This window comes from Nestor notabilis, unplaced genomic scaffold (genome assembly GCF_000696875.1).
Source record: "Nestor notabilis isolate BGI_N333 unplaced genomic scaffold, ASM69687v1 scaffold3874, whole genome shotgun sequence".
Classification (NCBI taxonomy): domain Eukaryota; kingdom Metazoa; phylum Chordata; class Aves; order Psittaciformes; family Psittacidae; genus Nestor; species Nestor notabilis.
Genome location: NW_009925039.1, coordinates 18962 through 35111, shown reverse-complemented (window position 1 = coordinate 35111; position 16150 = coordinate 18962). Strand labels below are relative to the sequence as shown.

At 48.4% G+C, this 16150-nt stretch overlaps 1 protein-coding gene across 1 annotated transcript in view; it reads right to left on the bottom strand.

Annotated features, from left to right (window-relative positions):
* LOC104404432 (syntaxin-binding protein 4-like) overlaps nucleotides 1-16150 on the bottom strand; it is a gene marked incomplete at its 5' end in the record, with an annotated part of 27933 nt that overhangs the window by 3160 nt on the left and 8623 nt on the right. Inside the window, 4 exons of the mRNA XM_010012861.1 lie at nucleotides 5971-6111; nucleotides 6310-6451; nucleotides 9402-9522; nucleotides 10231-10316. Of these exons, the coding sequence (XP_010011163.1) occupies nucleotides 5971-6111; nucleotides 6310-6451; nucleotides 9402-9522; nucleotides 10231-10316 (490 nt within the window). The remainder of the gene's footprint in view (nucleotides 1-5970; nucleotides 6112-6309; nucleotides 6452-9401; nucleotides 9523-10230; nucleotides 10317-16150) is intronic.

Below are 16150 nucleotides of genomic sequence, written 5' to 3'. Positions count from 1 at the left end.
AGACGGGGGCCTGCGGCTGCCGTCGGGTGGCAGCAGATGCTCGTGGCATCGGGTCCCCCTCGCAGTCCCCGGGCTTTGCACGAGGGCCCCTCAAATGCCAGCAGAACCCGGAGGGGGAAAAATGCACCCTAAAACCAGAGTGGGGGCATGGATCCCCCCAGGGACACTCTGCTCTTCACTGGGGTCGCGGTGAGCTCCAGTCCCTGCCCTCTGATGGTGCCCATGGGTTGGGTTTTCCATACAATGATGAAAGGAGCAGCGGTTCTGGCTGGATCCTCCGTGAGATACCTTGTATTTCAGCCTTCCCTTGCCCACACCGGGCTGCCCGAGGTCACCCCAGCAGCCACAGCAGCAAGCTTGGAGGGCAGCTGCCTGCGCCTACAGCCCTGAGTCAAATGCATTACATCCAAGGGAGGTGCAACTGCCAGAAGGAAACTTCTGGAGCTCCCTGGAGCATTGGGGAATTGCCAAGAGGAAACAAAGTGTGCTTAAATGCCCCTTCAGACACAACTGGGATGCTTTGCCACACTCTCTTCTCCCTTTCTACCTTCAGAGGCTAGACAGTGGCCCTGCACTCCCCATCACTATTGTTGTTCCCAACACGGCCTGGCTGGTATCCCGGGGAGGTGAAGGGGAATTGGGCTGGAGCAGGCAGTTTGGTGGAGGATGGTGTGTGTGGAGATGAGAGCACTGATCAAGTGCTATAGCTTTACTTGGTGCAAACAGGCAGGCTGGGGCTTTTCAACTATATCTATTCAAGTTTTCATTTTTTAATCCCTCCAAAACCCAAGCAACATAGTGACCCTATGGCCTGGTCCTCATGTGCACAAGTGTGACATTGTTCCAAGAATCAAAGCTGAAGGGTCTCGATCAGTTCTTTCACACAATATCAATACAAACAGGCCATTCATGTTAAGCTTACTGTGTTTGCTTAAGCAAGCAAAGGAGGTATCACACCAGTGGATTCTCTTCTGCATAGCATGCCTTGGGAGGGGGTTGACAGGAGCTCTCGCTTTGGAGAGAGAGACCCATTCCACTTACCAGCTCCAGTTTCCCATCCTTGAGCCGGATATGAGGATCCAGCGCTACTTTTGGTCTGGTGCCTGAACCTGCTTTGTGATTTGATGCTGAAGCAGGTGCTGAAAAAGCAAATATAAATGTTCATGAAGGAGTGGTTGGGTAGAGGAAAGAGGTGCCTGCGAAGCACAGCTGCGAACTCTTGTTGCATGAATTATAAAGTGTGTGCAGAAAGGCAAAAATCAAAGGCCAGGATTTACTAAATCTGGTCCTGGAAGGCTGAGATAGGGCACTGTTGAAAAGATTGGATACTGGGGCAAACCCTTGCTGAAACTGGGCTTCTGCAGGGTTTGAAATGAGACATTCCATCCAGGGACCTAGGATTGCAAAAATAGCACTTTGGAAATGTCTGATTGCATATTTTTGGGGAGTCTGGAGTTATGGTGATCTGTGGAAAAAAACCCAAAACAACCACCCAACCACTTGCCTCTTTTTGCCTTCTTTGATTGATTAAGCAAAACTGGAACAGAACATTGTATAAAATCACAGAATCCCAGACTGGTTTGGGTTGGAAGGGACCTTAAAGCTCATCCAGTTCCAACCCCCTGCCATGGGCAGGGACACCTTCCACTAGAGCACGTTGCTCCAAGTCCCTGTGTCCAACCTGGCCTAGAACACTGCCAGGGATGGGGCAGCCACGGCTTCTCTGGGCAACCTGTGTCAGCACCTCAGCACCCTCACAGGGAAGAGCTTCTGCCTAAGATCTCATCTCAATCTCCCGTCTGTCAGGTTAAAGCCATTCCCCTTGTCCTGTCCTTACAGGTCCTTGTCGAAAACCCTTTTCCATGTTTTTTGTAGGCCTCCTTTAGTCATCGAAAGATAAAAGACTGGAAAATGCAGCCTTGGTTTTCACAATATCCACGGAAAGGGAGTCACTGGATTTAAGGTGATGTAGAAAAACACTGGTGCAAACCTTTTTCCTTCCCCAAGACTGCAGAAAGCCTTGCACCCTCAATTGGGCAGAAAAGTGGTTTTGGGTAGAGGGAGCCACATGCTTTGTGAGACAGGCACAGAGGAAGGAAGAGGCAGAAACAGCACCTGCTTTGCTGGTGTAAAGCTGTTCTGAGATCGTCATTAACAGCACTGCCTTCACAGCCGGAATGGTCCAGAGTGCAAGCCCTGCTGCCAGGGCCTGCCACTTGTGCTCCTCCCTCCCTGAGGAGAACTTCACCTTTCCCATTATTATTAACCGTTGTCTATAAGGAACCGTGACATCCTCTGGGAAAAGGGCTGCAGAAGGTGTTACCTGCTCCAGAGCTCCCAGACTCCAGAAAGGTGCAGCCTGTCCACCCTGCTCACACTCAAACTGTCAGCACCGCTTGGTGACAAAATTCCTTCTTCTGCCAGTGGCACGGGTTGTGCCACGGGAGCAATTTCTTTCCCCTGCCTGGGATTTGGTTATCATCACAGGAAGCCCTGGACTGCCGAGGAAAACCACTTCTGAACCCCTGCTGCCTGGTAGGGCAGGGACCGGGCACAAGGAGAAGGCAGCAAGAGGCAGGGAAGGTGCTGCACAAGTGTAATCCTTCTAATCTGGGTATTCATCCACCCTGTTAATGCCAGCAGCTGGGAAGCAGCAAGAGGTAATACATGGGCTTGCTGGAGCAGCCACCAACACTTTACTCTCCAGGTTCAAGGGCAGAGCTGTTACCCTTCGATGCATGGCTAATCAGGATTAGCTCCACATGGCTTTGCTGTCAGCTCTGAACATGGAGACATCCAGGGCAGCCACCAGGCACAGAGAGAGAGGCAGCCACTGGCCTAGGCTCCAAGCTTGGCTGCTGCTTTTTCAAAGACAGTTGTCTGGTTTCATGGATGACAACACTGACACAAAGCCTCCTCAGCATCTCACATGAAAAACCTGTGTGTAATAAAATCCCCTGGCTAAGTCAGGAAGTGATTAGATCATTGCTATTTGCTGGATTCTTTACATAACCCAGGGCTTTACACCCCATCACCAGGACCTCTGGCTATTGGTGGTGGTCACCTAAGAGCCTACTTTGAAGCCAGGGATGCAGGATGCTCAGGGTGGGGAGGACAGACCAAGGGCAGTCCCTGTCCCAGGGTCTCTGCAATGAGCAGCATGGAAGCTGTGTCCCCAAGGACCAACAGAAGGGAATGTTGCCTGCAAGGAGACCTGCTGCATGCACATGGGCAAAGACACTGCTGTAACTGAACCACAGGCTGGGAATGGGAGAAGTTATCTCCTATGAATACCTGAGACCTCTTAGGCCTTAGTAAAGAATTTTGCTACTATGGACAAACATTGACATAATTACTACCTGTTGAGAAAGCCAAGCTGCTGCCTTCCCTCTCTCTCAGCAGGCTGAGGGTCATTAGCACCCCTTTAGATTCCAGTACAGCAGAATAAACACTGATCAGAATTAATTCCATCCTCCTCAGTGCTGAGGAACCAAGGCTGAGCTTGTCACCCACACAAAGGAAACAGCTTAGAGGGGCTCTTACCTGACACAGTAAGCTCTGGTGGGCAAATGTCCGGTGACAAAGAAGGCACAGGAAAATTATTTTCATGTCTATTCTAGAAAAACAAGACAAAACAGCACAGACAGTTGCTAAGCAGAATCTGCTGGTGTAAATAAAGAGCAGAAGATAGAGGTGTTGAAGAGAGAGCCACTCATCTGTCCCATAAAGAGCAAAGGCCCCACGTACACCTCTTGTGCAGATGGGCCAAACTGGAACTATGATTGAGAGCTGAGGATGGGTTTAACCTTGTATGTTTTTTCCATAGAGGTTCTCCCTAAAGCTCTGCACCAACCCACCAGTGAGGTCCCAAGTCTGTCCACAGCCAGTTTATTATTTGCCCCAAACACAAGAGTTATCACAGTGAGCACAGCAGGAAGCTGCGCCCACCCTTTCTTAAGCACCAGGCCATGGCTGGAAAAATAGAGGGTAGGATATGCTGAGCACCACCGAGACAGAGCTTCTACAGCTGAACTCTTACATGCTGAGAGGAGAACAGGACAAGGGCTGAGAACACACAGGCAGATAGCACAGGTGCCTGAGCACACTTTCCCTAGTATGAAAGCCCAGACCTCATGAAAAGTTCCATCTTTCAGGAGCAAAGGGAGGAAAGGAGCAATTGAATTCCAGATAGCAGTGTAATTTCATATCGGTGCACAGCATTACACGAGCACAATCTTCTGCCAGTGAAGGATCTAACTGCACCACCCAGCTACACATATGTGGGCTAAGGCTGACTTTCATGAGCATGTCTCCAGCCTGTTACACCCAAAGGCAGCATGTGTATAACATTCCCACCAGTATGTGCCTCCATAGAGCCTGGAAAGAAAGATGGTTTATGAATGATGCTTGTATGGAAGGAACTTCATGATGGCCTTTGCTAAAGGAAGTTTACGTGAAAGAGGGCAGAAGATACACCTGGAACTACACAGCCCAGGAGAGGAGTGACAAATGCACAGAATCCAGCCACAGACCTAAATTATGAGGGTTGTGTGGTTAAGCCCTGTCTCACCATGCACAGCTCGAGCACTTGTCTCTGCAAACACAAATATAGAGCAGGGCTTCACGGGAAGAAGGAGCCCGGCTTATCATTAGACTGGTGAAGAACAGAACTGGGCTGCTTAGGAAAGCTGCGGATTCATCCTCATCAGAGGAGAATAAAGAGTGGTTCCTGCCTTTGGGTAGGAAGTTGTTCCTGCCTTTGCGTAGGAGACTAGATCAAACCGACTCTGGAGATCCCTTCCAGCTCTATGACTGGTGTTGAATGAGATGCAGGTTGCTATCCACAGAAGGAGTATGTGTTTTAAAACCTGAGACTTCTGAAGCAGGTCTGGATGCAGGCCCTGGAGATGAAACTCCTCTCATTACCTCCACAGATGTCTTAAACCCAAGACAGAAGAAACAATATTTCAGATTTAAAATACCTGGCTATAAACCAGGGCTACATACATCAGCATTACAGACTTCCCACCATCCTGAAGGACTGCCATGAAGTCCCTAAAGAACAGTTTTCTGATCAAAGAAAGATCACAGGACTGATGTCTGTAAGATAAGTCTTAAAGATGAACACCAACCTACCTCTGGGGACCTCACATGGACCTTCAGCCTGCAGGAACTCAGACCATTTCCCACAGCCTTTGGAGGTGGTGATGGGATGTTGTTATGAACTGACAGCCCAGGATGTAACCGTCCCCTTCCAGGAATAAAGGCCACTTCTGTGCTTCCCTCATGTCTTAAACAACAAATACACAACATTTTAACAACAAGAAAATGCAAAACACAAGTTTGCAGAACTTCCATGCCTGTGGTTCTTACTCTAAGATAATCTCACTTAAGCCTGTGTAGCCTGTGCCAGTGTAGCTGGATCTTCACCTGCTGTGTTGCTTTTTTGAACTTTGGTTCTGTTGCAGAACTCTGCTGGGCAGTGATAGGGGATATTCATGAGGGCCAGAATATTGGGAAGGTCTGGATTACACTTCAGGATGATCCATGCACTCAAGATTTCCTCATATAACCACTTAGCAGGACCACAGAATCCCAGACTGGTTTGGGTTGAAGGGACCTTAAAGCTCATCCAGTTCCAACCCCCTGCCATGGGCAGGGACACCTTCCACTAGACCAGGTTGCTCCAAGTCCCTGTGTCCAACCTGGCCTTGAACACTTCCAGGGATGGGGCAGCCACAGCTTCTCTGGGCAACCTGTGCCAGTGCCTCAGCACCCTCACAGGGAAGAGCTTCTGCCCAAGAGCTCACCTCAATCTCCCCTCTGTCAGGTTAAAGCCATTCCCCCTTGTTCTGTCCCCACAGGCCCTTGTGAAAGGTTGAAGCATCATTTAAGATTAACAAGCCTCACGCTTCTTGAAGCCAAACATTGGTATAAAATGAAGAGTTTCTGCTTAAGACTCAACAGCACCATGATGATGACAGGAAATATGTTATATGCCCACCTTAATTTGGCTTTTGCAATTATTTTTCTGGCCTCTTCATATGTGCTGCCCACCAAAGAATCTTTATGGATAGCGATGAGTTGGTCACCAGGCCGGAGACGACCATCCTAAACAAAGAGGGGAAAAGTCACAGCAAATTCAGAAGCAGTGTCTCTCAGCCCAAAGCCTTCTCCTGCAACACAAATCATCATTACTCCATGCAACACATTATTCATCTATTCTTAGAAAAGCTGCTTTGGAACAGCCACAGCCTCTAGGAGAGGCCTCCGTTTGCAAAGTCACCAAGGGTCTCCGCACTGCCTTACCTTGTAACAGTCACCATCCGGCAGAAGCTCTTGAACATAAATCATGGGGCCATCAGGCCTGTTGGATCCACCACTGATTGTCAGCCCTAAGCCCAAGGAGTTTGCTATAGAAATGCTCTGGATTCCCAATTCAGTGGAGTAGCTGCAAGGAAAAGATGTTAGCAGGTGACTCCAGGTGATCTGGTTTGTTTTCCCATGTCACTGAATAAACTGCCTGTGATTCTTTCCATGCATGAGCCTTCTAACTTCTCCCAACTTTTCCTGCTTCTGTATCGTTTCTTCCACCCAACCATGGAAAGAGGAGGTGAGGACTCCCGTTTCTCAGCAGACATTGTGCAGCTTTATGAAGATGACTGGCTCGCATAATCCCAAATGCTGAGGAATACTTGTTTGTATTTAGCAAATAGAGAAGAAACTAAAGGTTTAACAGGGATATATTTAGCAGTCTGGGGTTTTATAGGCAAAAGCACATAAAGGATCAATGTGGTTATTGTTTGAATCAGCTAAAGCACCAGATACCAACTTACAGATTGGCCAACTATGAAGCAGCTGGAAGCAAAGGTTAAATTGAAGCTCAGGATACACAGCTGTGTCTTACCTGAGGTTTGGACTCAAAATCTCACAAGATGCCTTAAGAAATGAACCCTTAAGCACCTTTATAGCAAATACCCACCACCTGTGATGGACTTTGGTGGCAGTGGTAGAGGTGACTTGCGCAGCCAAGGATGTGCTGCAGATGGAGCACTAATGTTGGATCTTATCCTCTGAGAGCTGCTTGCTAGACAGGACCCAACCAGCCACCAAGAGCAGGCCACAGCAGGCAGCTCCGTGCCAGGAGGGAGGTTTAGTGATTGCAGCGAGGGTTTGTGGGAGCAGAGATTTCACTGACCAGACATGCGCTGATGGACAGCATTGCAACAGGGAGGTTTGGGGAAGGAGCTGGTGGGATCAGCAAGCCTTTTCCTCCTCATGGGCTGGGGACAGCTGGCTTTTCTCCTTCTCAGTTAATTTCCATACCAGCCAATCACCAAACAGGCTGCGGCTTCTGGTCCTACATGTGTTATCTGGTAACTTGAGATACAACAATAGCTATCGATGTGCATCCCATGCCTCACAGTGACACCAGTGTGTCCCTGCCCCATGCTCCCAGCAATGCCATCCCCAGTGGTCAGACACCCTAGTGACAGAGCACTCCCAGACTGGCAGTGGGCCCCTGGGAGAGACTTTGGTGGGGAAAGGGATGTATTCACGCAGCATGCATCTTAGTCTTATGAAAAAACATTGCTCTAAGAAGTATTTTAGGAAAACAATATCACAAAATTTAGCTCTAAACCCTTCCTTTAAAATCAAAATATCAGACACTGTCTCAGGCAAGACTGAATCATATCTAAGTCCCGTTGCTCCATGGGGTGATGGGACTTCAGGTGACATTATGATGAGAGGCCACAGCCTAGGAACAACCTGTGGTGAGCAGAAGGGATGGCAGCCACATGCATGAAAAGACCCATGGCCAAAATTACATCTCTGCGGCTGACCTTGCTCACCTGCAATCAGTGGTCTGGGATTCCAAATGGCTCTTGCTGCTCCCAGGAGAATGCCATGGGGGACTGGCAGTGCCATGGAGACAAGCAGAACAGAAGCTGAGCGAGCAGACCACCAAATCAGGTCCCTTCCAGCCTGTATCACAGCCTGGAGTGGGTTAACAGCAGAGCGAGTGTGTCTCATTTGTCCAGACCAGCTGCCAAATAGATGAGCTGGCCTCTCCTCTGTAAGGGTCTCTCACTTCACGCAAGCAGCTTAAACCTCTGGTGCCAAGTATTTGTCCTCTACAAATCCCTAATAAGCTGGTATTTAGCAAGAGGATTTACTGGTTCTGCAGTGAAGGCTGATTCTCTTTACCAGCAACTTGGCTTGTTTATGCTGGCAAAAGAAGGGAAGCTGCAAACCCTGGGGACGACTGGTCCCAGTTCCACAACTGTTAACACCCTTCGAGCTGTCCCTCTTGAGGAGGGCAACCCTGAGCACCCAAAGGTGAGACTCACAGGCAAACAAGCTCTGCCTGTCCCAGCCTCTGACCCTGCGAAATATGAAAGGGACAGATGACCACATGAAAACACATGCTCCAGGAGATGCTCTGGAGACAAAAGGATGGGGTGTCTGTAGGCAGCCGCTGTTGACACCAACGCAAAGGGCGTCAGGAGCATTTGCATCAAGAGGGCAGTGCTTGTGCTCTTGTTGCACGATGTCAACGTGCCAGAAGCAGGGCAATAGAAAACAAGCTTCTGAAACACCTTCTGAAAGCACCACTGGCCTCACAGAAACACTGAAACAGGAAAATGAGCTGAGAAATACTCTGCTCATGACATGGTCAATAAAGGTGCTGTGCAGGGTCCCCTCAGTGGGCTGTAAGCTACAGCTTCTGCCCGGTGTCAGAGGGGAGGAAGAGGAACAATTGCATGGTTAACCGTATTAGAGGCATGTTGACAGCCTCAACAGGGAAGCTTTCAGCTCTTAGGCACAGGCTTCCCAGGAAAAGTCAAGATGCCACCACAATAAGGACTTCTAGAAGATGCTGTGGTCTCCTCGCCATCGTGGTGATATGGCCATATAGAGGGCATAAGAATGGACAAAGCAGTTCTTCAAGCACTGGAATTACTTACTGGATCTACCTCTAAGACAGTGTTAGCGCTGAGGAGACCTTAGAGCAGCTCCCAGTGCCTAAAGGAGCTAGAAGAAACCTGGAGAGAGGCTTTGGACAAGGGCCTGTAGGGACAGGACAAGAGGGAATGGCTTTAACCTGCCAGAGGGGAGATTGAGATGAGCTCTTAGGCAGAAGTTCTTCCCTGTGAGGGTGCTGAGGTGCTGGCACAGGGTGCCCAGAGAAGCTGTGGCTGCCCCATCCCTGGCAGTGTTCAAGGCCAGGTTGGACACAGGGACTTGGAGCAACCTGGTCTAGTGGAAGGTGTCCCTGCCCATGGCAGGGGGTTGGAACTGGATGAGCTTTAAGGTCCCTTCCATTCCATGGTTCTATGACCTTCATGACTGACCAAGGGACAGGCTTTGGGGGCTGGCTCCATGTGACCCATACGTACTGTGTGTGGGGCGGATGCGCCTGGTTTCCGATGAAGGGGCCATGGGAATTGGCAGGACTCAGCAGCAGCGGGCTCTGGGAGCGCGAGGAGGAGCCTGAGGATGTACTTTCCAGGTACCTACCTGAACAGCAAAGTCAGATTCAGCGCAGGGAACACAAGTACTCCAGCATCACCCTCCTCCCCTACTTTACCACTGAAAGCTAACACCATTTTCCTGGCTTTTTGGGACAAATCACATGGTCATTTAAGACCTCAGTGGAGAGGAAACTTGGAGCTGCCTCAGCACAGTTCCAGTTGGGGCTGTTGCCCCTCTGCCAGCCCTACATACTTCTGAATAGGGGAAGGGTCAGCAGCCTTCTGGTGGGATGCTAAGCCAGAGGGATGGCTTCTTTCCCTCTGCATCACCTGATGTGGTGTGCTGGCATCTTGCTGGGGTTAACCTCATTGTATCTCATGAAGCATTTCCCATTTGCAAATGAAAACATAATAATCATTGAATGAACGATTGCTGAAGTGAAATTGCTTTGAAATCCATAGCAAAAAGCTGCACCTGCAGAAATGGGTGCTGATGGGTTTAGCTGCTCAGCATATCAGTTAAGCAGAATGTGGGGATCTGGCAAGCAGTTACAACCCCAACTCAATTGCCCCTGGGGGTTGCACTAAGTGCTTGCAGTAAGGGCAGGCAGGACTTCTCTTCCTTCAAACCTCTGCCCAAACACCTACACAAATCCAATCGCCACTTCTGCAAAATAACACTGAGCAAAGGAAAACTCTCTCAGCAGCAAGGGGGGCTTTTGGTTTCCCCCCAAAGGCATTCTGAGCTACTCACTGCCACCGTGCAGGATGGGTGAGCTTCGTGCAGAGCCTGTGTTGCTCTGGGAGCCAAACTTCTCCAGCAGCTCGGAGAACTCTCTCCTGCAAACAAAACCAGGGTATAGTCAGCTGCTGCTCAAAACTATTCCCCACCTGATTATACCACAATGGCGCCTTTGATGGCAGTGGCTTACTACCAGGTAGCCCTATAGAGGGCTAGTGCTTGCCAGCAGAGGGGAACAGACAAAGCTTCCTCATGCATAAGGGTAACCCCCCTGGTTTCAGGAGGTTGTGCAAGGCTTAGGGTTAATAATCTGTCTCATGGCAGTGCATCTTTCCTGCAATGGGCTGGACCTTTGGAGTGCTCCTTCCCTGCCCTGGAAAGTGTTCAGGCTAAACACGGGTAAGAGGAGCTGGGAAGGGACATATGGACAAGCACTGGTGCTGGGCACTGTTCTTCCTGAGGGAAAGCAGATGAACACAGAACTCTGCCTTGCACCCCTGCCCTGCACCTCACCACATGGAGCCTCCCAGGAATCAACTGGAATAATTTCATCCCCAACTGTAAGGCTCCAAAGTTTTGTTAACAAACCACACAAATCAAACAGACTGTCAGAAAGAGCTGTAACTATGCAAACATAAACCAAAAATGCTTGGCCTATTGCTGACTCCTTCTAGAATAGTTAAGTGTAGATTATTCTGGATTTTCTTTTCCTTTCCTAGACAGAAAGCAGATCCTTCTCGCTTTTGCTGGGGTAAAGGCAGAAGATGGCTTCTGGAACACATACAAAAGCAGCAGCCCATTCTCTGAATCCATCCATGAACTTCATGAACTTCTTAGGTTAAACTCTTGGAGTGTAAGACCTTAACAAAGACCTGAATGCATAAAGCATGCTGGGGCAGCGCAGACTTCTGCTCTCTTCCCAGCAGCTCATGGCTGAAGATGCTGAACCAGCAGGCACATGCTAAAAGTACAGGTATCAAGATCAGAAGGGCTTGTCAGTGAATTCAAGAACAGGGAGGAATAGCAGCCCACAGCTAGCATGATCCCTTTGTCTTGAGGAAAGCCACCCCTGCTTCCCGAATTACCTGCCTGCAAAGCAACCTCATCCACAACATCCCTGGAAAGCTGGCTCAATGCCCAAGTGCCTTCATTGATGCTTTGCTTCCAGGTTGAGTTTGACCACCATATAACTACCCAAGTGTGTTGAGCCCCTGGTGAGCTGCAACTACCTGTACACAACAGGTGAATTGCTTCATGACTTTCTATTTGTCAAGTGTAACATGTTGAGTTTTTAAAGCCCATTAAGAACCCCATAAACCATGTTTACCAGCTCCTGCATCATTTCTGTAACCCTTCTTTGAGCTGCTCTGGGCCTCTAACATCCTTTGGGATGAGGAAGCATGGAAAGGGGGTCCCATGCTCAAGCATGAGCATCCTCTGCCCATCCCTGTCACATTGGCTCTTCACTCCCAGGAGCATGCTGTCCCTTTGTGACTGTGTGGTCTCTCTTTTCATAACCCAGCACTACCTGGTTGATCCAACCTTTTAGCAGAGAGAAGAGCCTCAAGGATGACTCATTTCTTACATGTGTCATTACATAAGCAGCCAAGCAATGGGGAGGGACCCTGAAAGTGTTGTTTCTGTAGCCACATTAGATGTCCGCTTTGAAGGCATGAGGGAATCCCCATGGGAAGGTGTCTTCTTGATGCTATAGCCACAGGAAAAACCTGATTATGAGTGAATAGCTCTCAGACTTGACAGTCAGACAAGCTCAAGACATAAATTTGTAGTAAGCCAGCCACAGCAAAGTTTCCTCAGTGAGGAGACTGCTCTTACACACAAGCAGACGTTGTGTCATCTGCATGCTTTACCAGGACAGATGTTATATATTATTGGCTAGATTAGAGTCAACAATATTAAATGATGAATGAATCATCAGCTCCTTAGGTCCCTGCTGGAAGTGCTCTCAGTAATTTACATCTTCCCATTAACAACCAGCTCATTAAACAAACTTCAAAGACCGGTGCCTGCCTTATCTAATATTGCCATCAAATGTATGCCTTATTTATTCCATTTAATGCTAATTTCAAATCCAAGTGTCACACAATACTTGATGGAATGCCTTGGTGAATCCCAGTACTTTGCATCAACACTGTTGTGTTTATCAGCTAAACCCATGGCCTTAAAGACAGACAACTTCTTTGTTCAGAAACCCCACCTTCCACAAACCTGTTTTAACAGGGAGTTTCATGGCGTTAGACACTGAAATATGTGTAAAAGCACTGAGAAAGTGGACAGACAACTTAGATCCTATAGCACAGGACAGTGTTTTGCTGTTCTGTGGTTCCCTGGCTTAAGCCTTGGATTGGTTTTACCTTAGCAGAGTTTTTCCAACTTTCCAGTAAAACCTTTGTAGCCCTATGGGTGATTCACACTCCCATTTCACTGGTAACGCATGCAGAGGTAGCCTTGTCCCTCCCCGACCTATTGCAGTGGCGGGTCTAACATGCTGGAAGCTAACGTATGATTTCCAGTAGTTACCAAGCCACCAGCAGCCAGGTTTTTGTTTGGGGCTGGATGTTTCTGTGGTCATCTATTGTTACGTTTTCCTCAGATAATAATTCACCAGAGTACAGAACAGGTTATGAACTTAAAACAATGGCTGAAAAACTCTTAGTCAATGCAAATGCAACTAGTCAGGCAGCTCTTTAAACCTTACTAAACAATGCAGCCCCAATCACCAATCCAGGCTGTCAACCTCTGTTATAAGCAAGGGCAGGTATGACCTGAGCACTCTTTGTTGTTGTTTATTTCATGTAGTTAAGTCCATCCACAAAGGACTATTTACCATTATTTGCTCAGAGCCTGAACTACTTGCTCCCAGCCCAGCTGTCAAGCCCGGGTCCAGCCCAGCTGTAGGGACAAGGTGACTAAATGCTGCATCATACACCTCTGTCCCAGCTCCTACTTTGTTGGTCAATACTGGCAGCCCCAGTTCCAGCAAGGACATAAACACATGACAAACCTGAAGCACACGTTTGTCCCAGCAGCAAGCAGCACACTTTCTCGTGTCAATCTCCCAAGAATTAATTTTGTGCTGTATTTGAAGGAATTTGCGAGCAGGCAGACGATGCCCAAATACTGCTGATGAATGAAGTACACTGAAGGAATGCCAACAGGTCTTGCTTTGTACTTTTAAACACCAGAATAGTTAATATTTAAAATCTGACCCTTACTAAAACATTCTAAATTGTCAGATGCCTGCAGGGCTGAAATGCCCAGCTTTATTTCAGAAAAATCAAACCATGTGGTTGTATTAGGTGGAAAGCTCATTTTAACAATCACTTCTCCAGCTCTTTTTCATTAGGATGCAGACCTTTGAGGTCTGGAGGATCCCTGTAACAGAGTTTGGACCCATGGCATGAAGTGGGATAATGAGGTTTGCCAGCAGCAACCAGCTGTAGGCTGACTTTGCTACAGATTAAGCAATGGGGGATCAATCCTCCTGCAGAACATTGTCAGTTTATCTCATAATACCTTTCTGTCCTGCCCTTTTGTTCTTGGGGGAACAAAGGGTGAATCCTTTATCAAAGGTTATGTGAGAGCAGAGTGTCTGGAAACCTCAGCTCTGCTCCACAGCTGGGGGAGAAAGAGGAGGCTGTGCCACCAGATAAATTAATAGCTTGTCTCAGAAAAAAACAGGGCAGTGGGAGCCAGGAACCTGAAGAACTACAAAAACACCACAAAAGGAGATTTTCTCACACAGCAGCTGGAGCATTTCCACCATTGTCCAGTTGGGATGATGCTCTGGAGCAGCAGCTCCAGCACAAAGCCCAGATCCTGGCTGCACAGGGCAGCACATCACACTGCTGCTGGGCTTTTCCTTTCCATTTATGCTATGGAAGTGGTGACATGCACTGGTGCATCTCAGCTTCCGGGTAGAATATACATGGTTTTCCCCAAAGAGCAGCCAATGAACCTCAGACACCCCAGGCTTGCAGGAGCTGGCCCAGCTCCTGTCCAGTGTAGCACCAGATGAACAACCCATGGGCTGAGCCGCCATTCTCACATGCAGGGCTCACAGGAGAAATTGGCTAACCTGGCATTCACACCAGCTTGGACAGGGCTTGGAGCAACCTGGGCTAGTGGAAGGTGTCCCTTTCCATGGCAGGGGGTTGGAACTGGATGAGCTTTAAGGTTCCTCCAACCCAAACCGGTCAATGATTCTATGAACTCCAGCAACAGCCTCTCTGCTGATTCCTGGATATTGGAAAAAAGCAGGCTGCTTTCCTTTTCCTTCCTGCTTGTTGAGCAAGCCCTGTTAATGCAACAACCCATTTCCCCCAAGAAGACAGTGCATGTCATGTGGAGATGCAATGTATTTAGCATTTTATCATGCAAGTACTAGGAGGTGCAGTGCAAACTGGCTTTCTCACAGTGATAAACCTGAAAGACCAGGATGATATCTGTGCAATGCACAGGAACAAGGAACTATTGTAACTTTCAGGCTGGGAATGAATAAACAATAATTACGTGTATGCAATAGAATTATCCTCATTAGCTAAAGATGAGCACAGACAAAAATCGTATCCAACCATCCTCCAAATGCAGCATGTCCAGCATGAAATCTGAATTTTCTGCTTTAAGCCCTAGCATTACAGCTGCTCTCTGCAGCATGGCTGATGCGACAGGCTGAAAACATGCATCTTATACATGCCAGGACTGAGTTCCATTAAAAGCACAGGTAATTTGGGCCTATAATTAACTCCAGGGACAAGTAATAGCATTTCTGAGTTAAATTCACCCGAGGGCAACCACAACAAAATGCTGCTCAGCTGAGTCATTGGGAAAACTGGCAGGCGGGTTAGACTGTCTTCCAAACCCAGAGCTATTGCCTTTCCTCCTCCAGTGTGCCTTGTGTGCTAAGGGTTTATGAAGACAACCTGCATGCATGTATGTGCGAGTACACTGAGTTACACTCCTCCCCATGTCTTCCTTCAGCTTTCATGCCTCATAAGCCACACTGCTGGGCAGTGGGAAGGTGCAAGGCTGCCCTCCATTCGTGGGGGTTCATGGTGCAGCATCTCTGTGGGTATCGCCTCCAGAGATGACAGTCCCTGGGAAGTCAGTTCCAAACCAAAGGGCTGTCTGCTCTCAAGGACAGACATAAAAGATAGTAGGGCATCAATAAAGACAAAACTAAGGGGGAAAGAAAGTAGAAAGCAGAAAAATACTTCCCTCATTTCCACAGCCCTTAATCCTAGAGCTATGTATTCATGTATTAAACAGTTTGCAAGATTATTACGTAAGTGAAATCTCTGCAAATCTTTAAACAAAATAAATAACTAAAGTGATTATTCCCCACTCTCCCACTGGCTAACCTTTTGCAGATTTAACAGATCGCCAACAGCCAACAGAGGCCAAATAAATTGCTTAAAGTTTTGTTGCCCTCTGAGTGTCACTCAGTCGTCTTGGAGCTGCTCCGTCGCAGGGCACTTGGGAGCTGCCAGCAGATGCAGCAAGGAGCTGGAGCTGCTGACAAAGCCAGGTGCTATAAGAAACATCTGCTGCAATTTAAGATATAGGAGGCACATCAAGATACCTGAACAGCTTGGGTGAAGGCAGAAAACCTGCTCTGAGGGCTCTGGCTGAGAAATGAAGAGTTTCCCTGAGCAATTCTCAGTGTTCATAGACGCAGGGATGTTCTTAGCTGCAGCAACCCATCCCTCCTGCTGGGGACCAGCCCTGGAAACAGCCACGCAGAGGGGACAGTGTGTTATGCCCTCTGCCACTTCCCCACTAAGGCAAGTGCAGGGACCGCACGGGTGCAGCAGTGCATCCTCATCCTTCCTCTAAAAAAGTCTGGCTGTGATGACCTGCTTGCTTCACCCAGTGCTTCCTCAGCAGCTGCCGAACCAATTGCACTTCATAT